The following is a 24,162-nucleotide window of genomic DNA, read 5'->3' on the forward strand; positions in this document are numbered from 1 at the left end:
GGGAAGAGACAGGAAGAGGGAGAGATGTGAGGGGGGGAGATGTGTAAAGATGCCAGGTGGAGGTGGAGGGAGGAGGTGGATTTAAAGATAGAGACACGCAGAGAGGAGGTGTTGGAAAGAGGAAGGGAGAAGGAAGAGATAGACACTGCTGTCATCACACGGTACTGGAAGCTGATTGGCCATTGCCAGCAGCTCCCCGCCAATCATCGTTTGTGTGTGTGTGTGTGTGTGTGTGTGTGTGTGTGTGTGTGTGTGTGTGTGTGTGTGTGTGTGTGTGTGTGTGTGTGTGTGTGTGTGTGTGTGTGTGTGTGTGTGTGTGTGTGTGTGTGTGTGTGTGTGTGTGTGTGCGCCACTGGGTGTTCTGTGTGAACAGCTGACATCATGGTGGGGGAATCTCTTTTTTCAACAAGTGGGGAGCCTCAGGGAAGAACCTCAGTTTGGGTTTCCTTTGACTTCAGTGCTGGTGCATGTGTCTACTTGCTTTTGAGTGTGTGTGTGTGTGTCTTTTTACCATAAGACTTTAAGTTAATGTGCAGCAATGTACTGCTGCTTTGTGGGTCTGTGGTGTTAAAGTGTCGAACAACAGAAGTTGAGTTGGACTTCTCAGAGGCACCAGCCAATCAAATCGTGCTCACGTTAATTCAAAAGAGGAGACGGAGGCAGCTGGCTAACCTGGTGTATGTTCATCTGGTTGTGGATTTTATTATTAGTGTACTTCTCTATAGCATTGATGATTGTGTTCATACCCAAACGACATCCACGCAACAGAGGTCGCCCCACTTGTCAGTATCAGCTCATCCTTAGTCTTGGCTGGTCTGAGTCCATCTCCTGTTCAAAGTTACATAATTCTGTGTCACGTTCACTCTCCTCCATGTTTAAGTGTTGCCTTCATGTTGGTTTCCAGCGTGCATCTATTACTATATATACTTGAATATTTAAATTTATATATATACTTAATTACAAAATTTCTAAATACTTATTTCAAAAATACAAAAACGTTTATCTTCTCTCAGGGGGGATTAGTTTCTTGTCTGAAGGGTTAAAAGGGTAAGAGCTCAGTTTCTAAATAATTCATTATTAATGAACATCCATCCACCCGTTCAGTGAGCCACAGATCATGTTCAGGGAGCTGGAGCCTAGAGAAAGAAACAGCATGAAGTTGAAATTGTTTTATCAAACTGTTGCAAACGACACAATTTACTGAAATCCTTGAGAATATACAGTATATTCATGTAACTATTCTACTCTGAGACTCGCTGTGTTTTTGTTTCTTCTGCCCGTGACTATATCCTTTAAGCTCTTTATATCTGTGACTGTGATTGACACATTTAGTACTCTTAACAACCACCGACACGCCTCAGCAGCCATCTGTCACTCATGGCCCCCTGTCGCCACAGTAACGGGGATCTAGCAGGGGGTGGGGGGGAGGTAGTAGAAAGGGCACGTCCATGACAACCTATCACCCCTGACAACCTCACTTGCCCCCTGCATCTCTGCCTTTCTTCATTGCTAATTTTCTTCTATTGCTCTTTCACAAGGGCTGAATTTAGTCTATAAAGAAACGTGCACAAGTCCCACAATAATAGGATTAGCCTCTAAAATCTAATTTAATAACACTTGCATTGAAACTTTCTAACAGTGGAAAACTGAATCAGACCTGAACCATTCCCAGTCAAATGGGCAGCTACTTGAATCACAGTGACAGGCAGCAGGAAAGAGCAGCTTCATTATGTAAATGTTGTGCTCAGCTCCAGTCTGTTTATGATATCTGAACTTTCTCTTTTTGCCTTAATTGTTGTTATTGTAATTATCAGTAATATTACCGTTGATGGTGTTATGTGTAAGGTTACATCAGGCGGGAAGTGTCAGGCTTACTGTATTTCTTCTATGCCCATTTGTAACATAACAACATCTGGTTAAATCTGTTAAATAAATAATACATGTAGGAAAACATGACGTTTTACCCACATCTATTATAGCATCTGTACATAAGATGATAACAAATTAAACAAATTACATATCATGATGTAATTATGTTATATGATGTTGTCATATATGCTTCATGATAACCATCAGGGGACATGTCATGATTTATGTAAATTATTACATCATGTAGCTGCTACGTTTGCTTGATGATGTAAAAACAGAGCTTAATGTGATCAGAGAGTCATGATTATTATTTTAATAGCCTGTCTGAGCTTTTGAAGTTTGATCAATATCACAAATACATTTTTCATCATAGGCAGTTATCACGATCTTTTTAGTTAATACGTGGTTTGTTGTCATTGCAGTGGAGTTGTGTGTATTTAGTACATTGTAAGTTACATTGTTTTTTTTGGTCTCATGTTAATCAAGTAAATAATGAGACTAACTCTTCTCTTCTCTTGTGTTCTCTCTCCTCGCTGCCTTCGCTGATATCTGCTGCTTCCACACTTTGGATTCTTGATCAGGTAAGACATCCATCTTTTTTAACAACTCCACCAGCACTGAACAGCTTGCATATTTAACAGGCTCTGCTATATGTGTATGTGTGTTTTTTTACACAGCCACTCTTTTTTTTTTTTTTTCTCCTCAAAGCCCAGATGGATATGAGTCTTATGAATATGCATGCGATCCCAGAGCTTTCTGCACTAAAGCCTGCTGTCGCCGCGACTTCCCATCTTGCACTGTGTTTCTCTTCTTTTTTTTTTGTCGTCGCATCTTCCTCGGCCACTCACTCAGTCAAATACCCCTGAGCCTGACATTAAGTCATGAAAGTACATTGCGGATGATATTCGTAGAGAATATTCAATGCGAAGATGAAAGTTGATTTGACATTGTACAAATGTCTGAGGACAGATTAAAGGTGTGTGTGTGTGTGTGTGTGTGTGTGTGTGTGTGTGTGTGTGTGTGTGTGTGTGTGTGTGTGTGTGTGTGTGTGTGTGTGTGTGTGTGTGTGTGTGTGTGTGTGTGTGTGTGAACAATTAAAAAGTTAATTAGACAGTTTGTCTCAGCTTTACGATGGTGTAGCATTTACTCTCGTTTGTTTCCTGGTTCGTTGCACAATCATACATATTTCCATAATTTTATAATGTAGGTATAGAACATAGTGTTGCTAATCTGTAAGGTCTCATTGCCTCCACCAAGCAGGTATGTAGTATATTCTTGTTTTGCTTAATCTAGTCTAGACTACTGGACGGATTACCATGAAACCTGATGGAAGGATGTGGTAGGGGTCAGGAAGGAATTCATTAAATTTTGATGTGGATCTGAATAAACGGACGGATTTGTTTCACTTTGTTTCCCACAGAATTCATTCAATCTATGACAGTAGCAGGGCTGCACTCGTACCAATGTCGCTCTCACGCGCAACCAAATCCGAGTGACAGGTACACAGACTAAAAGGCGAAAGACAAATTCTCATCTGAGAGGACGCCATCGCGGGGCCGCCACAGTCTAGATAATTAATGGGATACGCTGCAATGACATGGCGAGGTAGGGCCTTTCTAGTTCGTATAGGTTTTCTGTAAATCTGTGAAGAGGGATTTGTAGAATCATATGAGAACAACTGTATTCTCACATAAAGTGTATAGATTGTGACTGTGTAGTGGGCTGTGGATTTCAGTGTAGCTCCACCTGATCCCACATTCATACACCATTACTGAGCACAAGTTAAGTTAAGCCTTGGGAAGACATAAAATCGGTGGCATTACAACACAATGACGGAAGGTGTCTTACTGGGGAGCAGGGTTGCAGCGGTGTCCAAGTTTCACCGTGTACTCGTGTTGAAAATAATGTAAATGAACAGAGAATCTCACTTGCATGACGTATGTGTGTCTCTCCTCTAGTAGATTATTCAAGTTTCAGTTGCTTATTGCGAAAGTGATCACGTTTGCCACTAATACAGATATGTATTATATTCAAAATGTGCTAATAAATAGCTTCATGCAGTGATTAAGTTTACAAATGTGCAACAACTGTGTGGATATGGATCTTATTTCGTATTTTTATAGAAAACATAGTGTCAGTCTCACACTGTTGTTTCCCACTGTAGAGATACATTTGTTTTTGTTGGGAAAGAGTGGGAGAAGAGGAGGGATGTGTCACCTCACTAAGTTGGACTGATGTGCTGATAAGCTGAAAGAGTGAAGAAAGAGAGGAGACATGGCTGAGGAACGAGGGAGGGATGTAGAGGTGAAGACAAGGTTGAGATGAATGAACTGAATGAACTGTGTGTGTGCGCGCGCGCGCGCGCGCGCGCATTTGTGTGTGTTTGTAAATGTATGGGTGCATGTGTTTGTGCATGCTTGTGTGTGTGTGTGTGTGTGTGTGTGTCAGTCTGTCTAAGCTTATACACAGTGAGTGGTGTTGTGTTTCTCGTCTTCCTACTTCTCAGAAACTGCCAGTCTGTGTGTATGTCTCCACTTAACCTGAGGTGTGTGTTGTGTCATGAATTATAGATGGAAAGTGAATCAATAGTGCGCTGAATTACTTCCAGACAGTGAGTGTGATTGTGTGTTAGTGTGTGTGTCTGTGTGTGTGTGTGTGTGTGAATGTGCGTTGATGTTTGCATGAGTGAGGTTTCATGTTCACATGATTTATTGTTTTCTATTTTATGTGAATACAGGGCATTATTTACAAACGTGTAATCTGCTATAACCCTAGGATGGTGTGTGTGTGTGTTTATTTTTCATATATAAATGTAAATATGTTTACTTATTTTTTCCTGCAAATGAACAAACGTAATACCTTCCTCTCTGTGCATGAATTTGTGTTTGTGTTGTACTTGAGTGTCTGCTCCGATAAAACAGCACAGCAAGATAGAACGCCGCTCTCACAGCAGAGTGGAAAAAGACCGCTGCAGATTTACTATGCTATTACAACACACACATACACACAAACTCTATCTCGCTCTACCTCACACACACACACACACACACACACACACACAACCACACACCTACACCCACACACATTGAGGTAAAAAAGGTTGTAATGGCCCAGTGCCCCTCCAAGGACAAGTGAGCAAGAGAGGAGCGAGCAGAGTAATCACAGTTAAAGAGAGAGAGTGTTTTTGTGTCTGTGGAGGTGAATGGATGAACTACAGGGGACACAGACTGGTTTAGTGCGGGGAGAAATGGATGGGGGGTATGAGCCGAGTGGAACATCCTGTCCCACCTCGCATCCGTCACGTGCACATTCACACGCACGCGCATGCACACTCTGGCGTATAGCGTGGGAATGTTGGTGTTGTCCAGCACCGGAGTTGACAGATGAGTGAGTCCAGGATGGAGAATGTGTCGCCGGCTCTCTAAACAAGATCATTTAGTCCCCGTTAATTCCTGATTTCCTTCTAAGCTCACTTAACCTGAAGCTCTTCCACATCCTCTACCCGGAATGCAAATGTTTTTCTTTGAAGTTAAACCTTAAAAGATGTGGCGTCAGTTCCCAACAGACAGTGCACACATTACTGTAATACCCGTGCAGTTCATTGAAATTAAAACTCATATGTCTCCATGGATTTATTATGTGCTGAAGTGTTTTTTTCCCTTCCATTATAATAAGCAGAAACTTTTCAGTGTTGCCCAACATACTCCCTTCTACTCTCTGGCACAGGTGTGTGTGGTGGTAACGTGTGGGTGTATTGTTTCTGCTTTCAGCTTTTGTTTCCATTTGTGCAAATATTGAAAAAGTGTCTGCATATTAATGAATGTGCTGCTTCATTTAAAAACACTGTGTAGGCACTAAATGCAGCCACAGGGATTTGCATGCGACTCCTGCAACATACTGGGCTCTATTTCGGTACAGGTGCACAGCGTGAAGCCGGCGACGCTCTCTGAGGTTTCTCTCTTCACCTGCACTAGTTAGTTATTTCGGCAACTTGCTGTGTTCTGCATGTCAGATCATTAAACCACAGTTTTTGAGGGAAATCACAGGGATATCAAATAGAATTGTGCAGTACTACAAACAGAAAAGACTGTGATTGCAACAAACTCAGTGTGAAAAGAAACTTGAATTCAACTTTGTTCAAGGATTAGGATCAGAGTGTGAGTTGAGCTCGATCTGAACCTGACAGGCATTCTGCTGTTTTGTGTCAGACACTATGCTGGCCTGTTGTTTTCACATGCAGTGTCAAAAATGAAGTAGAACATTTTTGTCCCTATCCGCATATCCACTCTCTAATGAGGATCCCACAATAAAGAGTTTTCTCATTGAAAAAATCCCAGTTTGAGAGTCATGGTACAGCAAGTACTGTCTTTAAAGGCTGTCTTTTAAGTACTTGACGTGATTAACCATGATAAAATACTAGCATGTTAGATAACTAATTCATTCTAATCCAACCCGGTATGTAAAGGTGCCACAGGTCCACAAGGCTTTGTGTCTCAAGTCTTGATTCACAATATTAAATATTTATACTTTGTCAAGTAAACTTATCAGAATTGTTGTTTATTTTCACATAAAGCGTTTGAAGTGGGAATTCACTTGCCTTGCTATCAAGTCCACATTTTGTGAGCCCTATGCCAAGTATGAGATTTGGTCTCAGAACTAGAAGGCCACCCGGAGAGCGCATACTTCTGTCAAGGCTCACGCCCTGGCTCCAAGTATTAAGGAAAGAGGGTCCGCCCCCTTAATCGAAACGGCTCCAGAAGTTAACGAGTTCATCCTTGGGCCATTTCACCCTTCCACCAAGTTTCAGTAGAATCACTTCTGTATTTTAAGATAAGAAAATACTTTATTAGTCTCACAGTGGGCACATTTGCTGTTACAGCAGCAAAGAGGACATTCAAAAAATAGTCATCAGTAAAATAAAAATGAGCATGTTATATAAATGCAGGGAAATATAATGTGTATGCGTATCCACAAGGAATTGATTGAGCCCAGCAGCTGGACGAGCTAATCAACTTAAACAATGTCGACACAGACCAGCAATGGTTTTTAAAATGCAACTTAAATAGCAGCAGACCTTATAGACCAGCCGATGAGTGGTACATTCTCTCAGTTACATAAGAGTCAGTGCTGATGCTGGTGCTGAGTATATGTTACCTGGTCAAAGGTCGATCCAGTCTCAAACTGATGGTATTTTTAAGCTGGCCCCGTAACCCATTACACAATCACTGTCACTGTAATAACGCGTGACAGGAAGTCTGTGGATTTATAACCTACATTGACCATTTGGATCACTGTTATCTTTTGGATATAAGGTGTGAGTGAAGATGTTTTGTTGATAGCTGTATTGATTAAAGTAGAAGCAAATGTTTCAAATAGTTGCTTTTTGTCACGGATAGGATGCACAACCAGCCCTGAACAATGTTTGTCTCAGAAGACGTGCACAGTAGGGAACAACCTGTGAAGTGTGTAATATGGTGCATGCTTCACGCTCGGCGAGCACCCGGCTTATGTGGTTCACTGCAGCAGCTTCCTCCAGCATGAGATCTGTGTCTGCTTTCCTCTGAATAACAAAAGCAGTGATGAGGCAGTCAGACGCTTGTTAAGAGCAGGGAGCTCTTAACAGGCCCCCGAGGAAACTACAACACTGATTTCATGCTTCGTCTTTGTGTCAGATTTGATATCGAACCACCTCATCCTGAATTCCAGAATACCCTAGTTCACTCTCAGTCGATTTAGTTATAACGAATAAATACAAGGATAGAAAACAAAGACAGGAAAGAAAGGCTATAATAAAATATAACCTAATGAGTATATTCATACAAAAAGAAAATATATATGCATGGAACGACAAAAGTAATACCAAAACATCTCGATCACCACCTGGTGGCTTGCTGCAGTATAGGTCATGAATCCCGCCTCTTCCATGTTGATGGATGAGACATTGACCAAACAAAGAAGTCAAATATTTTTTTCTCAAAGATGGTTTCTGCCAATTTAGGTATTTCTCAATAAATCTCCAAGTGTTCATTTTTGACAGCTGAGACTCACTCACAATTGGTCGAGCACATGTTTCGACAGGACCTCGCTTCCGTGGCTCCATCCCCCGATTGCCACCGCACAGACTCTGACTCCAAACGCACAAGATGGCTACATTTGTATTCGGGATATTTCAGCTTCATGTCCTGATAGTTGAAGAAAAGGGAGAAGCGTCATCCATCTTTATATGCCGTCTAAAAAAAGAACGTAACATAAAAAGAAAGGTGGGCTTTTTGAGTCAGCAGTGTTTACTGCAGGAGTGGCGTGCTGCCACTCAACAGATTTTCCTTTATTGGTCACACCAGTGCTTTGACCACCAAACAATAAAACCTCAATTTCCTCCAAAATCACCAGCAGCCACCTCCATTTCACACTCCATGAAGTTTCTCACAGCGCTCACCAGTCTCCCCTGCAATTAATAAATAGACATGGACATTTATATGCATTTGACTATAACATAATATAAGTGGTTCACTGTCTTCGGTTGTAGTGTGCAGATGGTTTCATAAATCAGCCTGAGCTCCTCTTCACCCTGTGGAATCTGTTCACTCTTTTAGAAATGTAACCTCTGGTCCAGACACTTGCTCCTGTGACCACTGGAGGCGCCAGGGTGACTGTAGGCAGCATGAGTTCAAGTGTTGAGGGGAAGTGTGAAAAAAGGCACATGGGAGAGTCGAGTTGTCATAGTTACATCTCTACTGGGGGAGCACATGATCGACCAGATCTCCTAAATGACTCACTGCTGCCATATCAGACGCTTCCAGGTTTTAACGGTTTCAGTTGCGCCAAAAGGGAATTTAACGTTTCATAAAAATCCAGTTTCCTCCAGAGCAGGTTGCATATAATAGATGATGTTCTCCAGCTAAGTTTGAATTGCATACTCTGTAGCTATATTATATAATTTACCTTTTATATGCAGCTAATCTGGTGTAAATGCAGGGTTTATATGTAGCTACTACAGGATAAATAAACACACATCAAAGCTTTTGTCTTTATAAGCCGGGCCACAGGGGTTATACAGTAGCTGCAGTAGCTGCATAAAAATTGGGGCTCTCGTGTGTGACATTAACTCTTCCTAAAGTGCAGTGCAACGCCAGCAGTTGTCTGAGCTAAGGAGGTTGTGCTCAAATTGAATTTGTGCTCATATTAGACCTAATGTTTGATTATTTACGATGGTTGTTAATGATGTATATTGTGGGTTTTTTTTAACTGGGTCACAATATTTGACAACATGCCACTCTATAATGTAAAAAGTGGATATATATTCAATATGAATCAATACAAAATGGAGACTTGCATCATACAGGAAAGGGGGAAATGATCCCTCAGTCCTTTTTGTTAAGACTGAAAAGCCTTATCTATTATCAACTTATCCCTAATCTTTCACTTAAAGTGCTAATATTTTTGATCATTTATAAGTTCATTGGTTTAATTACTATTAATTACCTGCTGTAATGTAAATTTGAGCCAAACTAGCTCATAGTCAGACTCCTCGGGTCAGGAACAGCATTTTGTCAAGGAATCTTTTTAACTTTTAACTTTTAACTTGGCAGAACATTTGCATGGACAAAATGCTATAAAACTCTAAAGGAAAGAGAAAGACCTGAACATTTCTGTGCACTCAAACACTTTTCATGATGCAGCTATCATTTCCACAGATCTCAGCTGGGTCTCAGTGTCCCAACTGCTTCAAAAGGTGCCTCAGCTTTGAACGGTTAATGTGTGTCAGCTGCCTTTTCCTGCATAAAAATCATGCAAATGAAAGCAAACATGTAAAAAGCTTCCAGTCTCGAAAATATCAGTACTGCCTTTAGTAGCTGACACTGGAGCACCATTATTCACGGCACATAAAAGTCAAGACGATTAATACGCGTGCACTCTAGGGCTTTCCTGAATCTTCTGCCAGTCTGATGTGATAGATGAAACGAGGTGTCAGTGTAGATCGACAGTGATAAGAGAGGTGGGTGTCGCAGCGTATTGTTGCCGAAGATGAAACTGCTTCTTATTGACTCCTCGCGAACACAGAGCTGAGGGTGGCTGTTAATTATTGATTTAATAAGCTCAGCGTGAGTGTGAACGTGTCGCATACAGACTCTAATCCAGTTGTAAGGGTGTGTGTGCATATGTGTTTGTGTACGCATGCATACCTAAAAAGTGTGTGTGTGTGAGATGCAGTCGTTTTGCGACTTAATAAAACACCTGTGCTACGTACTTTAACTTTAAATGACATTGACAGCGCGCCATCTCTTTTAATATTCACACAAACACACACATATTTATATATATATATATTATAGGGAGAAATAATTTAAATGGTGTTTGAAGTGTGCTGGAAGAACAATCTGACAGATGCCACAGTATTATAGGTCAAGATGAGAAGTGTGTGTGTGTGTGTGTAGGTGTGATGAGATGGGAATCAAAGATATAAAACATTAAATGTGTAATCTGTTTTAATGAAGCTGAAGTCTTTCATTAGATGGTTGAACAAACCTCACACTTTATAAAATGATTAAAAATCTAAATGATAATTTTGCCTGTATTAGTCTACATTTTATTGAGGTCAATTTCTTGTATGGTTTCTACATAACCCTCGTTGACATTTAAAAATACTTGAATCTTGCTTTAAAAGTTACACGTCAAATATTAAATTATAGTCTGGTGGATAACCCATTGTGTGTGTGTGTGTGCGCTCTTGTACAGCTATCTTTGTGAGGACCAGTTTGAGTCTACACTCTACGGAGTGAGGACATTTTGGGAAAGTGAGGACCTTTTGGCCGGTCCTCACTTTGTGAACCCCCCCTTTTAATGGACTGTTTGGGGGTTAAGACGTTTTAGGTTTTGGGTTAGAATTAGAGGTACGTTACGTTTTAGGTTAGGTTAAGGGTTAGGGGCTAGGGAATGCATTATGCCAATGAGTGTCCTCACTAAGACAACTGTACAAACGTGTGTGTGTGTGTGTGTGTGTGTGTGTGTGTGTGTGTGTGTGTGTGTGTGTGTGTGTGTGTGTGTGTGTGTGTGTGTGTGTGTGTGTGTGTGTGTGTGTGTGTGTGTGTGTGTGTGTGTGTGTGTGTGTGTGTGTGTCCTGCCCTTAGGGATATTCACACAAAAACACATAGGTCCCTCCATCGACCACTACTAACACTCCCATCTGTTAAGGTTTCTCTCTCTCTCTGTCTGTGTGTGTGTGTGTGTGTCATAGAGGCCTTGTTGAATGGAGCAATCAGTCCCATGTTGGACAAGTCACCTCCTACATCTGCTGCACACACACACACACACACACACACCTTCTGTGCTTGAAGGGAAGTAACAAACACTAATTACTGCACCATAGGGGTGAGACGGCATTCGGAAGAAGAGTGTGTGTATGTGTCCTGCCCTGAGGGACATTCATGCACAAACACACGTTGTGTGTGTGAGTGTGTGTATTGTGTGTGTTTTTTCTGGGTGAAGATAATATTGTGCAGCTGACAGGTACAATGCAAAAAAACACATTCTCACACTCGTGAAGTTACACAGTCCTGTCTTGGTTCTCGGTTATTGTCATTTATACAACTCTTGTCTTTTCTCACGAGGTGGAGATTAGTTTCTGCTCTCACTGTGGCGGCAGCACCGGAAAACAGGCAGACACTGGTACTTTTAAAGTAAGAGGTTTTTTATTTATCTAACAGGCTGCTACAGTGATGTATTTAAAGCTTTAATGGATTCTATATATTTCTGTGCATAGAAATGTGAATGTCATGTGAAATCTATTACTCTGCACTCTGGAGAAGGTGCCACAGCATACACATACTGCATATACAGTAACCTATAGTGTGTAGAATATAGGTGCATTCAGATATTAACACGTCTATACCTTGATAACACCTCTGTGAATTTAGGATCCTTTATTGTTGGTGCTGTTCTCACTTGAGCAATAAAAGAAGTGTTGCAGAGGTGTTTCTTCCTCCTGGGACATTCTTCGAGTGAATTTAACAGTGACTAAAGGTCCCTTTTAAAACTTGATGCCAACGAGTAAACTTGCCAGAACATTTATGGAGTAAAGTGAACGTGTTAAAGTGTTTTTACAGTGCTGTAAAGACGCTAAGCGAAGCGCTAATGCTGCCCCGGTCGCTCATGGAGCTCAGCGGGCAGTGGGCCTACCAAAAAGGCAGACAAATAAAAAGAAAGGGTGAAAGAAAATATGAGGTTAGGGGAAAGGAAAAAACAGAAAGTACACCATCATTTCAGCAGATCTTTTAAGTATCACACATATTTTTTTTCTCTGTCTTGTTTCATAATTGAAGAGATAAAATTGCAGTTCAGCCCAGGCCCAATCCCCCCTTAGGCACTACACTTAATTTTGGTGCAGCCTTGGCTGGGTAGTGGCCTTCAGGAAAGAGCTATAAGGTGTAGGGGTTAAAATCTTTATCTGAGAAATGGGACTCCACTTGTTTTCTCCCTCTCCGTTTGGAGTCTGCATTTAAAAATGCTATTTTTTAAGGGCTATTTGGAATAGAGAGTGGATACTGGAATGAAACCCAATGGGACCCAACTGGTCCTGACAAGTCACGTTTGCAGGGTTATTTTCTAGATGTTTTTACACTGCAAGTGCCTGTAATCTGGGTAAATGTCTTGCTCAGGTCTGGTTTAGACCAAAAAAGCCAAATTCTCGTTGGGTTCATGTCGGGATTGGCAAATTTTCTCTTGGGCTTGGTTGAGCTCGGACAGAAAGCTGCAGTCCCATACTAATTTCTGAGCCTTTAAGGAAAGTTGCACCCTAACCTACATGGGCAGTGCACAAAAAGGAGGGTTTGGGCAAAGGGGAAACTGGGATTGGGCTTCACATGTTAACCTAGAATGACAATGTTTCCATTTGCAACTTTAAAGCTCAAAGTGTGATAATACTACCAGTGGACTTTAATCAGTTATCCAAAGGTAGAAGACTACAAACTATAGGACTGTCCCATTTTTCAGATGGATCCAGGTTGGATCTTTCCTTTTTTAGAATGTAAGCTTCCTACATGTAGCTTGACCCTCATGTCCCGGGCTCAGAGATATCAGTCAGCAGCATGTTCCTAGTCTCTCGGCAGAGAGGGAGCACATCGATGTCTTTCCTCCAAGCATCGAGCAGCAGCAGCCTCTAGGAGGGCACCTTTTCTTCTTTAGGAGGCGGGGGTTCACTTCCATCTGCTCCGGTAGAGCCGCTGCTGATGGCTTTGTTCACAGGAGCCTCACTAGTGCAATAGACAGAGTTAGTGCTGCTGCTCATATATAAAACATTTTACACGGTTCTGTTTAGACTCCCACAGCGCGTGGTTAAGATGAGGGACAGATCACGGACTTGCTTCACTTTACTGACATTTCAGTGAAACCACAATCTTTTCCTGATGTGCTGTTGTTGCCAAAACACACTTGTGGGACTCAGATGCAACCCTGAGTTTTGTTTAGCCACATTTCAGAATAACCACTTACATTTACATCTATGTGGTACAAAAAAATAGTTTTTTCTTCACTCACAAAAAATTATTACCTATCAACATAATCAGGGGAACAAATACATTTCTTATCCCAGGAAAACTGGGAAAATGTTTATGTGGCTGGGTTGCCAGATATTGAATCACAGACTACAGAATCACGCTAACCTCTCTCTTACCTGTTCTTTCTTTCTCTCATCTAATCCTATCTCCTATCTTTTCTTTCTCCTCCAAGCAGTGCTTTTTCCATTCTCCCTCTCTCACCTTAGAAGTGTAGTTTGTTTCATGTTTAAAATCAACAAATATGATTCGGGTACATACAAACTGACAGTGTGCAGTGTTTACCATTAATCATCTCTTAATTACCTGCATATTCTAAATTGTCCTGCCACAGTTTCACAATGAACCAATTTGCCACATGCTCACTCGCCTACTCGTGCTATCATCCATCAAGTTGTTACTGTCCACGCTGACAGTCAGACTTCATAGTTCCAGCTGCGGTTGCATGCAATGCAGTTCTATTTCTCACACTGGAACTTGTCTTTCACTCTGTCTGTGTAGCTGTCTCTCTGTTGCGCATGAGAGCAACATTCATGCACGTGGGCGTGCACCCTCGCTACAGGCATTGATTGAATGGATTCTGTGGAAATGCCAGTGCAGGCCGTTCTTGAACATTCTAGGTGGACTTTGTACTCAGCTCAGCATCAATTAATTCCCAAAGAACTTAATATACATGTGTTAACATCACTTTATTTATATAGAGCCAAAGTCATATTCTAACCTTTCTTCCACTGGCTTCTGTAACTCAATGCAATCTCAATGCTGTCATTGGTCAATTAATTGTGTTTCGTATGCTCAGGATTTATAAGACAATTCACCATTCACTACAGTAATTTATAGAATAAAGTGGAGCCTTAATGATTTTATGAAGTCAAACAGCATTTACTTTATGAGCTCAAAAAAAAACTACAGCTCCCATGAAAACATTCCAAGTGTGGCAGCAAGCCACACAACATGCTGCCTATAAATACTCTGATCCAACAGAGGCGGTGAGAGTGTGAATGAGCCTCTCTTTCTGCTGGAACAGAACTCAAAAGTTACTATTTCATTTTGTAGTATTGTAGTAAATATTAGTAGTAGATAAAAGTGGCAGTAATAATATTAAAAGTAGTAGTAGGACTGTGTTTTGTTGTCGTTTGTGTGGACATATATTAGGGTACATGTGTGTGTTTCCACTTATTGCATCACCACTGATCTTAGTACAGTCAGCCAGTGAAACCTCAGGCTGTTCTCTTCAGTGTAGCATCTAGGGAGAAACTGTGTGGTGCTTTCATGACTACGTATTCGTGTTGTTATTGTAAGTTGCCTCTCTGAGAATAAAAGATTGTTTTCTTTCTTTCTTGTTTTTGTCCTCTCTTGTGTTGTGCGCTGCTGTTTGTTTACCTTGATTTTCTTTAAGATTTACCCTTTTAATACGTGTATCCTTCAATATCAAGTTCAGTGTTTTGAGTGTGTGTGTGTGTGTGTGTGTGTGTGTGTGCGTGTGCGTGTGCGCGCATGCGTGCGTGATGGGAAATGTGAATGTAGTCAGGATGTAGTTGGGCTGTGATGATGATTATCACAGAGTTTATATAGAACTATAACCTTTATGTCTTCTGCAGGTTAAGAACTATACTTGTATGAACTTGTCAAAAAACAATCTCAGCAGTTTCTTATTAGGATGGATGAACACCTAACACACCTTTGGCAATGTTTCCATTAACTTACATGGCTGCTTGGACTTTTTACCATATCAATTCTGAAACAATGAACATTGGTAAAAAAAAGAGCATAGCCTTAAATGGTCAGTAGAAGTTAGTGGCCATATTTTGACGTTGTAATTACATGTCTATATTATAGTTATATATTCTGTTGATAGTTTTTTCATATAGCAACTACAGTTTATTGATTATCAACAGTTCTTATTCATGCAGCAGGGAAGTAAATTTTGCAAGAGCAGGCAGTTTCAACCTTTGACAATAAACTGTAGATCCTGCGATTTAGTTAGCAGCATTAATAGGACAATCATCATCTCATCATTTCCAGTCTGCACACACAGAACTCTTCCTCATGGGGGCTGTGAGTGGATTGCATCCCCCCCTCATCCCCCTGCAAACAGACTGATGTCAATCTAAAATGATGAAATTCAACCTCATCTTAAATGATGCCCCACTCATGCCGTGACAATACTGGAAATTAAAATTTGAAACAAAGGTATCCTGATTTCAGACAGAGGCAGACAAAAGCAGTTTTCATATTCAAATGAAATGACAGCAATCGTTAACAGAATTTCATCAGCTGAATCAAATTAACAAACTAAGATAATGTCGGCTCTGGGAGCTGGTTGTTAACGCGCTCTCCCGCTGACTTTTTAATCTTTCAAACAAATGAGTTTTAAAGGAGAATCTAAGGCACTTGATGCCAATAGACTGAGGCTAAAGCTTCATATGCAGGGGGAAAGTCAGCATCAGTACCAGATAATTTTCATTAGTGTGACCTTGTGATTACTTCTGTAGCTGTTGCAGTTTAAAAGCAAGCGAACACACACTTAGATGAATATAGCTACAGCTCATAGACTGTATATAAAGATGGACGACTTGATTGCTCTGCAAAAGGGAAGCCAAACGTCTCATTTGCCACCTGGTGGCTGGCTGCAGCATAGGTCATAATCCCTTTTTCCTCCATGTTAATGAATGGGACATGTCAAGGTACACATCAAATACATTTTTTAAAAGATGGTTTCTGTCATTTTAGTTTGTTCTTTCCACACTGTTGTTTGCCCAAGTGGTTACTTTTCCTGCAAGTTTTGCTTTGATTAGTTATTTGGTGCTTTAAAAACGTGGTTAAATGTCATGATTGACAGTTGAGACTGACTCATGATTGGTCGAACGCATTTTTAGGTGGGACTTCAGTACTGCGGCTCCATCCCTTGATCCCAAGTGCTCTTTTATTTTGGCTTCATTTCTGGATAGTGGATACATATTTATTTGTACACTCTTTAGCACCATGCACTCTGTTAGCGAGTAGCTTGCTCTGTAGCAAACATTGAGCCACCCTTGAGTTGTTATGTTTTTATATTTAATCCTGGAGGCCAGGGTCATAGAAAAGAGGGAACCCCACAATGCCTTGTAAGCTATTGATTCATATCCCATAGAAAATGAATGAACTTTTCATTGCATCATGCTGACTTCCGTGGGTGTTCGGCGTCGTACAGAGCTTGACAAGCCTGCTGTGCAAAGTGAAGGTTGCTAAGCTATGATCAAACAATCGCTGTCCAGAGAATGTAGTAGTGAGCAGTCCACCAAAACAAATGTTTGGACCTTTTTCTGCAGCATCACGTGAGAAATCAGTTCGGGCAAAGCAAATTGGTCAGTGTGTGTCTGCCCGTGACTTGTGATATGTGAGACAACGCAGACTTGATTTTGATGAAACCCCGGGGAGTCATGCATCACACCACTGTGGCATTTTCAAAATTACAGTGTTTAGCCCAAGGAGGTAACAGCAATTACCTGGCAAACATTTTAATAATCAGTCATATCTCACATACTGCTGCAGGGAATAAAATGAAACTTGGAACACATACCCAACTATCCGTGCTCACAAATTTGTCTCCAGGGCAACATATTGGATTTTCGACTGTTTTGAGTTGCTGCAGTTTGTCTCCTGGGCTGCCCCCCTCCCCCCTCCCCCTCCCCCAATTAATTTACTGGTCGCTGCAGGAGTCGCTGCCTCATTCCTCAAATACGGGGCAGCACCAACGCAAAATATGAAAAGAGTTGAGAACAACACAAACAGGCACAACAATACAACACAGACAATGTGTTTCCACTGTCACATAACAAACTGGAAACTAATTGTTTCCAGTTATGGCACAAAGGCACAATTCCCAGCTCCTTTAGAGGAGGGATGCAATGACACAGCACTGAACTCAGAAAATTCTAAAGCCCGAGGTTTGCACGGTGTAATTATCTGTCATCATTTCGACTCGGTGACACTAATGCTTGACAGGATTGCTTTTAATACTCTCTAAAGGTTTGAAAATGAACTTAATGCTGTTCTATACACCTGTCACCTCACCTTTTACCGTATTTTAATCATGATGTTAGGCAGCACTTCAAACGATGAACATCCCTTTTTTCGCAGAGATCCTCTTTTCTAGTGTTGGTTAAGATCATGTAGGTAATCTGCTCCGTCCACAGAAAACCAGTTGAAACCGCCGCATGTAAGAGCTTAAATCTACTGGTTTGGTGGTTCCAATGGGTTTTTGGCATGTTGTGATTTAGTTGTAGTGTGGATATTAGCATTTCAATTGAAAAATGACATGAAAAATGTACTAAATTTATTGCCGTAAACAATAAGAGAAGATAGTGGTGTGATATGAATGAGAGTCCTTTTGGTGCTTAGACCCCTCGTGATGTCATCAAGGTTGAAACGGGTGAGGCTGTGGGTAGAATAGAAACGCCCCACCAGGGGGTAGAGACACTGGTGGTGGTTAATGGCATCTAGAGAAAGAGATGAGTGAAATCATCTGGGCTCGACCAGGACTTTGGATGTGGAGACTGGAGGTGGGGACGTGAAGAGGGGTCGCAGCAAGTCATTGAAATGAGAGTTCACAGCGAGAGATATAAGAGCATGGCTTCGTTCAGCTGCACAAAATGTAGCTAAATGTTTATTTGAAAGTAAATGGTGGTACGACGCTGCAAGTGTTGAATTTATGGAAGCTGACAAGGCCATTCTTGGCGTTCTTGTGGAAGAAACCTCTCAGATAAATGACATTGGTTTAAACACAACGCAGCAGAGAACTTGAGAATCCAATGTGTATCTGTTTGGTGTGTCTTTTTAACATGGCAGAGTTTATTATAAATGTCGCTGCTAATTTGGCAACACTGTTGACATACCCACCAGATGAGAGAAAAGGCTGCGTGTTACACTCTGTCTGAGAAAACATGTCATTCAACACAGAAACCAGAGCAAAACTGTGCAAAGTATTTTGAGATTGGCCGTGCCCATGACAACAACATGATTGGCTGATTGAGGTAAAATCTGATTGGATATCTGTAAACACCAAACAGTCAGCTGATTAGAGGGCGGCGGGGAGAGAGAATAGTGAATGAATGGGTCGTAGAGATGGTCTTGATTTAACTTATACTCATCTCAATCAGAGGCTCGAAGAGCTACAAACAACTTTATATTCGGAACAGTGTCTTTCAAAGCAGTCTCTGGACCCCATAGTGAGAACCAGGGTCAGAGAAAGCTGAACTAACCAGTGATGCCTGAACCTCTTCGCTGTCGTCAAAGTTCAGACTTAAATCTTTCTGTCACTTCAGACCATTACCACTTTAAAAAAAAAACTGACTCAGCACTACAGGACAAAATCTTGTTCCTCTCCAGCACACTGAACATAAGGACATGTTTATTGCTTTGTTTTGACGTCTGTTCAAATGCACGTGTTAAAAAGTGCTTCGCTTGTACAATAAGGGTTCGTGTGCATTCGTGTATTTTTCAGAATATCCCGGCGCTGCCTTGTGGGAAGGCCCTCTACTCCTACGAGGGAAAAGAACCAGGCGACCTCCAGTTTTCCAAGGGCGACATCATCATCCTGCGACGCAAGGTGGACGACAACTGGTACCACGGCGAGCTCAGCGGTTGCCACGGTTTCCTGCCCGCGAGTTACATCCAGTTGTTGCGTCCCCTGAGCCAGACTCCACCCCAGGGCAAAGCGCTGTACGACTTTGAGGTGAAAGACAAAGACCAGGATAAAGACTGCCTGGCCTTCAGCAAGGTAACGCAATCTGTACACACACACACACTCTCCTGAGGACACTATTTTTACATTAGACACAGAATAAATGTAGGGTGGACAGGCTGCGTGGAGGAACCAGTGGGGAGATGGACAGGATTTACAGCAGCATAAATAGAGAAGTAGCAGCCAACACTTATCTGTGGTGTAAAACCAGGCTGGTTCTTTGTAGCGCACAAATAATTTATTAGTCCTGACGCCTCACTTCAGATCCAGTCTCAGAATGTAAACTACAGCCATTTTAAACTGGGTAAAAGGTGGTTCGATCCTCCGGTCTGCATGCCGAAGGGTTCTTAGGGCAAGATACTGAACCTACAAATTGCCAGCAGTGTGTAAATGTTGTGTGCATATTGTACTGCTGGATGAATGTGCGTGTGAATGTGTTGGATAAGACTAGAAAAACGCTATATATACAGATATTATAATAATTTATTAATAGTCATCGAGGTAAAAGTTTGGAATAATAGTGATATTGATTTGAAGTCATATCGCCCAGCCTGAATCTCTAGTTGTCAGTAGTTAATTCTGAAATCTGTTCTGATTCAGACTCGTGTATCTTAACAACTGTATTTATAAGAGGCAAACAGTCTGAATTCTATCAAATTTCAGTTTATAAGTTAATACTGTTGTGTTGTTTTGGTTTATTCTATCCTGTGTTAACAATTTGCACTGATTTTGTTAAATTAGGAGGGGATTTAATTGGCTGATGTTGGTCATCAGCTCTCTAAGTCTGTGGGTGTGATGCCAGATGAGGTATTTCAAGGGTGAAGACGATATCCTGCAGCTGCCGACTGTAAAATGTCTTTCTCACAGCCAGTCTACATGAGGATTTGGCAGAAGTGCTTTTTAAAACTGACACACATGTTTTTGGAATGAAGCTGCTGGCAGTTGATATCCTGTCTGCTCACAGTCAAGATTTAAGGCCAAGAAGCTGCACAGGAAAACAAAGCTGTTTGTTGTTAAGATAGAAGAGCCTTTAAAACTGTATTTACACCAGCATGGAACTTAATGAAACTACTACAATATACACATTTATTTAAATAGTCCAGTAGCATCTTAAACTACAGTGAGAATCCTCCACATTGGAAGGATATCTGTGGTGGAGCGTCAGTACTAGTCAGCGAGGAACCTCCATCTAGAAGGGTTTTCATTTTTAATCATTCCATGTGGTTCCTAGACCTGAACCCTAGACTGCGATAGCCAGGTCCAAATTATCTTCAGTCTAATGAGGTCATGCGGGTCTGGTACTGTGCAGATCACAGGTCTGTGTGGCAACATATCAAATCCTGAACGTGTGTGTGTGTGCGTGTGAACTCGCTCTCAGATCTGATCACATGCTGCTTCATCGTCATGGCAGGGGGAAAATTGTGTTTTGACAGGAGATGGGAAAGTGTGAAGTGGAGAGCGCTGGAAAAAGAAGACGTACTTATGCTCTCTCTGACTTAACAAGGCTCCGTGTTAATTAGTTGAGCATCATGCTGCTGCCAGTATCGGTGTCTCTGTTTGAATCTGTTAAGGTCGACCGCCTTTGGGATTAGAACTAATTATCCACGTGTCTGACGAACTTCAGGTCCCCTCTGGATTTGATCTCTTCTTGTTTTTGAAAATATAATTTTCAGTGGGTATTCTCTGGATTGTTTCAGACCAAAGGCCCCTTCAGATAGAAAAACAATTTGTGCTGTGCCGGCTGCTGGGAATAGAGCTAATTTTGAGTTTAGTTTAGCTAGTTAAGTTTTCTGTAAATATTATGCTATGTTCCGAAACTGAAAAAGAGGCTTTGAAAGCGTCAAATCTAATAAAAAAACACATTTCAGACTTAAGTTTGTGACTATTCTCCCAGTGCATCAGTTTGTTTGCCAGGTTTGAAACCTTGTGCATGTAGGCTGGGAAAAAGTTCTAAAACATTGAAACTCGAGTTTTGAAAGAGCCCAATGTATTAAATACGCTTTATTTTGAAACTCTGAGAACGTACACCTGCACTTTTATTGCAGTCTGTTATTTCAGAGTTCAGTTGCAAATCACATGATTTTTGGCAGCGTGTGATCTGAAAGTACAAAAGAGATGGTCTGGAAGGAAAAGTCATTAAAACTGTTCAAATGCATCTGACATGCCTGTGTGACTGGAAATGTGTTTGCATGATGCGGCTTTCCTCCCGAGGTCAGGACGTGTAATCTTAGAATTTGGGGAACTTACACACACAATGTCAGCTCTTCTTCCATTGTGCATGCTGTGCCCAGGCTTGCTTTTCATTGAATGTGCCTGTGTTCGTCACAGTGTGCAGTGGTCAAAGTTCAACATTGTTGCCGCAGCAAAAAACTGTCCTTACGCGGCAGAAGCCATTAAAAAGACTACGTTACAGCTGAACCGCTGTCACATTCTATCTGACTTGGCCTTGAGACCAATATTTTGGACCCATCTATGAGAGGTAGAGGACATGAGTGGCTGCCGTTTCAAAATAAATCCTGTTTGTCACTGGTGTTATTAAATTATACTTTGAAAAAGGATGGAGATGAAGAGACAAAGATGAGAGAAGCCTCTCAGTGTGTTTCCCCGGTCGGGTCTGTTGTAAACAGTAATTTGTATTCCCTGCGCTGTTCTGTTCCTCAAACCTTATCATTTTGTTCCTGCTGTTACACAGGCTCATTTGTGCTAGAACTGAACACTCAACACATCCACTCTGTCTCCGCACTGACACATCCACTCTCTGCACGCGTGTCAGTCGAGAGGGAAAGAGAACGATTATTAAATTACAGTGCGCTGTGATTCTCTTCACTAGATGTTTTCAGTCAGATCGCCGCATTGCAAAGCAGAGTCACGGATTCCTCGTCTCAAACACACTGCCCCCATGGATCAAGACGAACATATAATCCACCGTCCATCGCTCGCGTGTGGTTTTACTGCTAAACTCATCAACAGGTTACTGATTGGAGTAATTACGCGAAGCCATACGCTCACTCGAGATGCACGAACCCTGTGGTGTGTTGTGCGCGTGTTGTCATGCAGAACCAGTATGCGCGATATTGTTTTCTCAGTGTGAGAGGTAATAGCTTAGTATGACTAATACACAGACATTTTACCATCATAACCGCCAGCCCTAATGGCCTTGCCAAGACCCTCATATTCATGTGAGGAGCAGCAGAGGGAAAAATGCACTCGAGAAGATGTCTGTGGGTGTGTTTGTGTTAATTTGTGAGATAAAGGAACATATTATTTCCCCATATGTGGTGTATCTATTGTGCAGTCACAAAGTATAGACCCATTCCTTTTTTCACATTTTGTTGTTTTGCCAGTCTAAAGTCAAAATTGTTAAAATCAATTATTCTCTCATGAAAATGGAATTTCAGAAGATGATCATTTGTTAAAAAGGAAAACTAAAATTACAATATCATCAATATTATCATTTATAAATAGCAATTTAACCACATGCTGTGGGGTCAGTGCGTGTGCAGTCTTAGAAATGAGACCTGCTCAGATGGTACAGATGTCCAAGGATTTGAAAAGACTCTTTGCACTTTAAATATGAACTCAGGTGCCTCTTGATCATCGTGGACACTGAAATCCAGTTAGCCTGCGATTTGCCCCTAGTGTTGTTTATAGAAGAGTTCTGCTGATGTGTGTGTAAATGAATTAAACTCATAGTGTAGGTGTTTTTAAGTGGTCTTTAAGAAAAGTGAATTAAGTTTATTTACCTTTTACTATAGCACGTTGATTGGATTATATACCTTTGGTAAATTCAATTGATTGGACAAATACACGGGTCTGGCAGCTGAGCCACTAAGAACTTGAAGGAGCTTCCTGCAGAGCTCATGTCTCAAGTCGACGTTCTGGAGAAAGAATTCTGCATGGAAGGTTCCCAGGTTCTGTTCAGATGGCCAAACAGAAACCTCTCTTCAGGGAAAGAGACATTCAAAAGCACCTAAAGGACTCAGACTGTGATAAACAAGATTCTCCGGTTTGATTAAACCGAGATTGAACTGTCATCATGTCTGGACCGAAGTAGGAATTGCTCATCACCTGACAAATACCATCCCAGCGGTGACGCATGGTCATGATGGAATCATGCTGTGTGGCTGTTTTTCAGCATCAGGGACAAAAAAGACTAATTAGATTTGAGGGAAACCTGAATGGTGCTAGTGCAGAAGACATTGCATTAAACTTTCCCTGATGGTCCGGTGCACTCATGACCTCAGAGCAGGTTGGGGGTTTGCTTGAAACTAAGCTTCGAAGCCGAGACAACCGGAAGATAAGGGTCAGAGTCATCGAACATCATTGGACAGACCGGAGAAATGGCTGTCCACCGACAGTCCTGATGAACTGTCAGTGGACAAGGATCTGCAGGGAAGAATCAGACAATCCCCTAAACCAGGTGCAGAGCTTGTTAAGACATAACCAAGAAGACTTGAGCCTGGAATCACTTCCAATACTACTTCAACAGTTTGGAGTAAAGGATCTGAATACTTGTGATGATGTAATATTTCCGTTTCTTCTTTTTAATGAATTTGCTAAATAAATCTATAGGTTATTAAAAAGATTGGCACCTTATACAGTACTGGTATTGTATCTAGTAGTTTCCTTTGGTTGCAGTACCCGAAGTCTGTGGTGGAGTAACTCCCATCCGTTGCCAAGGTCATAATAGATCAAAAACAGCGTCTTTAATTCATTCAATGTTGTGAGAGTGATTTCATCTTTCTCCACAGTTTTGTATTTACTCAAGAAGGTTTGACTCGTATTTTTAAAGATTGCAATCGTCCAAAATGTCCCACTGCTGCAACAACCAAAAATAAATCTTGCTGCTTGGTAAAAAATGTTAATATTGCAGCACAGAGTGAGTCTGTCTGTGCACAGGAGAGGATGAGCAGTGACATCTGTCATGAACTGAACTGAAAAACATTTGAAATGAAATCATGGGAAATGATCTGAAACCAGTAGCTTCCCATCAATCTAAAAACGTACATGTCTGCTTTC

The 24,162-nt window shown here is 41.4% G+C and overlaps 1 protein-coding gene across 2 annotated transcripts in view; it reads left to right on the forward strand.

Moving 5' to 3' along the window:
* LOC118119845 (E3 ubiquitin-protein ligase SH3RF3) overlaps positions 1-24,162 on the forward strand; it is a 97,283-nt gene that overhangs the window by 40,696 nt on the left and 32,425 nt on the right. Inside the window, exons 2-3 of one of the 2 annotated variants that reach the window (XM_035174205.2) lie at positions 11,478-11,546; positions 18,904-19,179. In XM_035174205.2, the coding sequence (XP_035030096.1) occupies positions 11,478-11,546; positions 18,904-19,179 (345 nt within the window). The remainder of the gene's footprint in view (positions 1-11,477; positions 11,547-18,903; positions 19,180-24,162) is intronic. The other variant, XM_035174206.2, reaches the window with a different exon arrangement.

Source organism: Hippoglossus stenolepis, chromosome 13, assembly GCF_022539355.2.
Source record: "Hippoglossus stenolepis isolate QCI-W04-F060 chromosome 13, HSTE1.2, whole genome shotgun sequence".
Lineage (NCBI taxonomy): Eukaryota > Metazoa > Chordata > Actinopteri > Pleuronectiformes > Pleuronectidae > Hippoglossus > Hippoglossus stenolepis.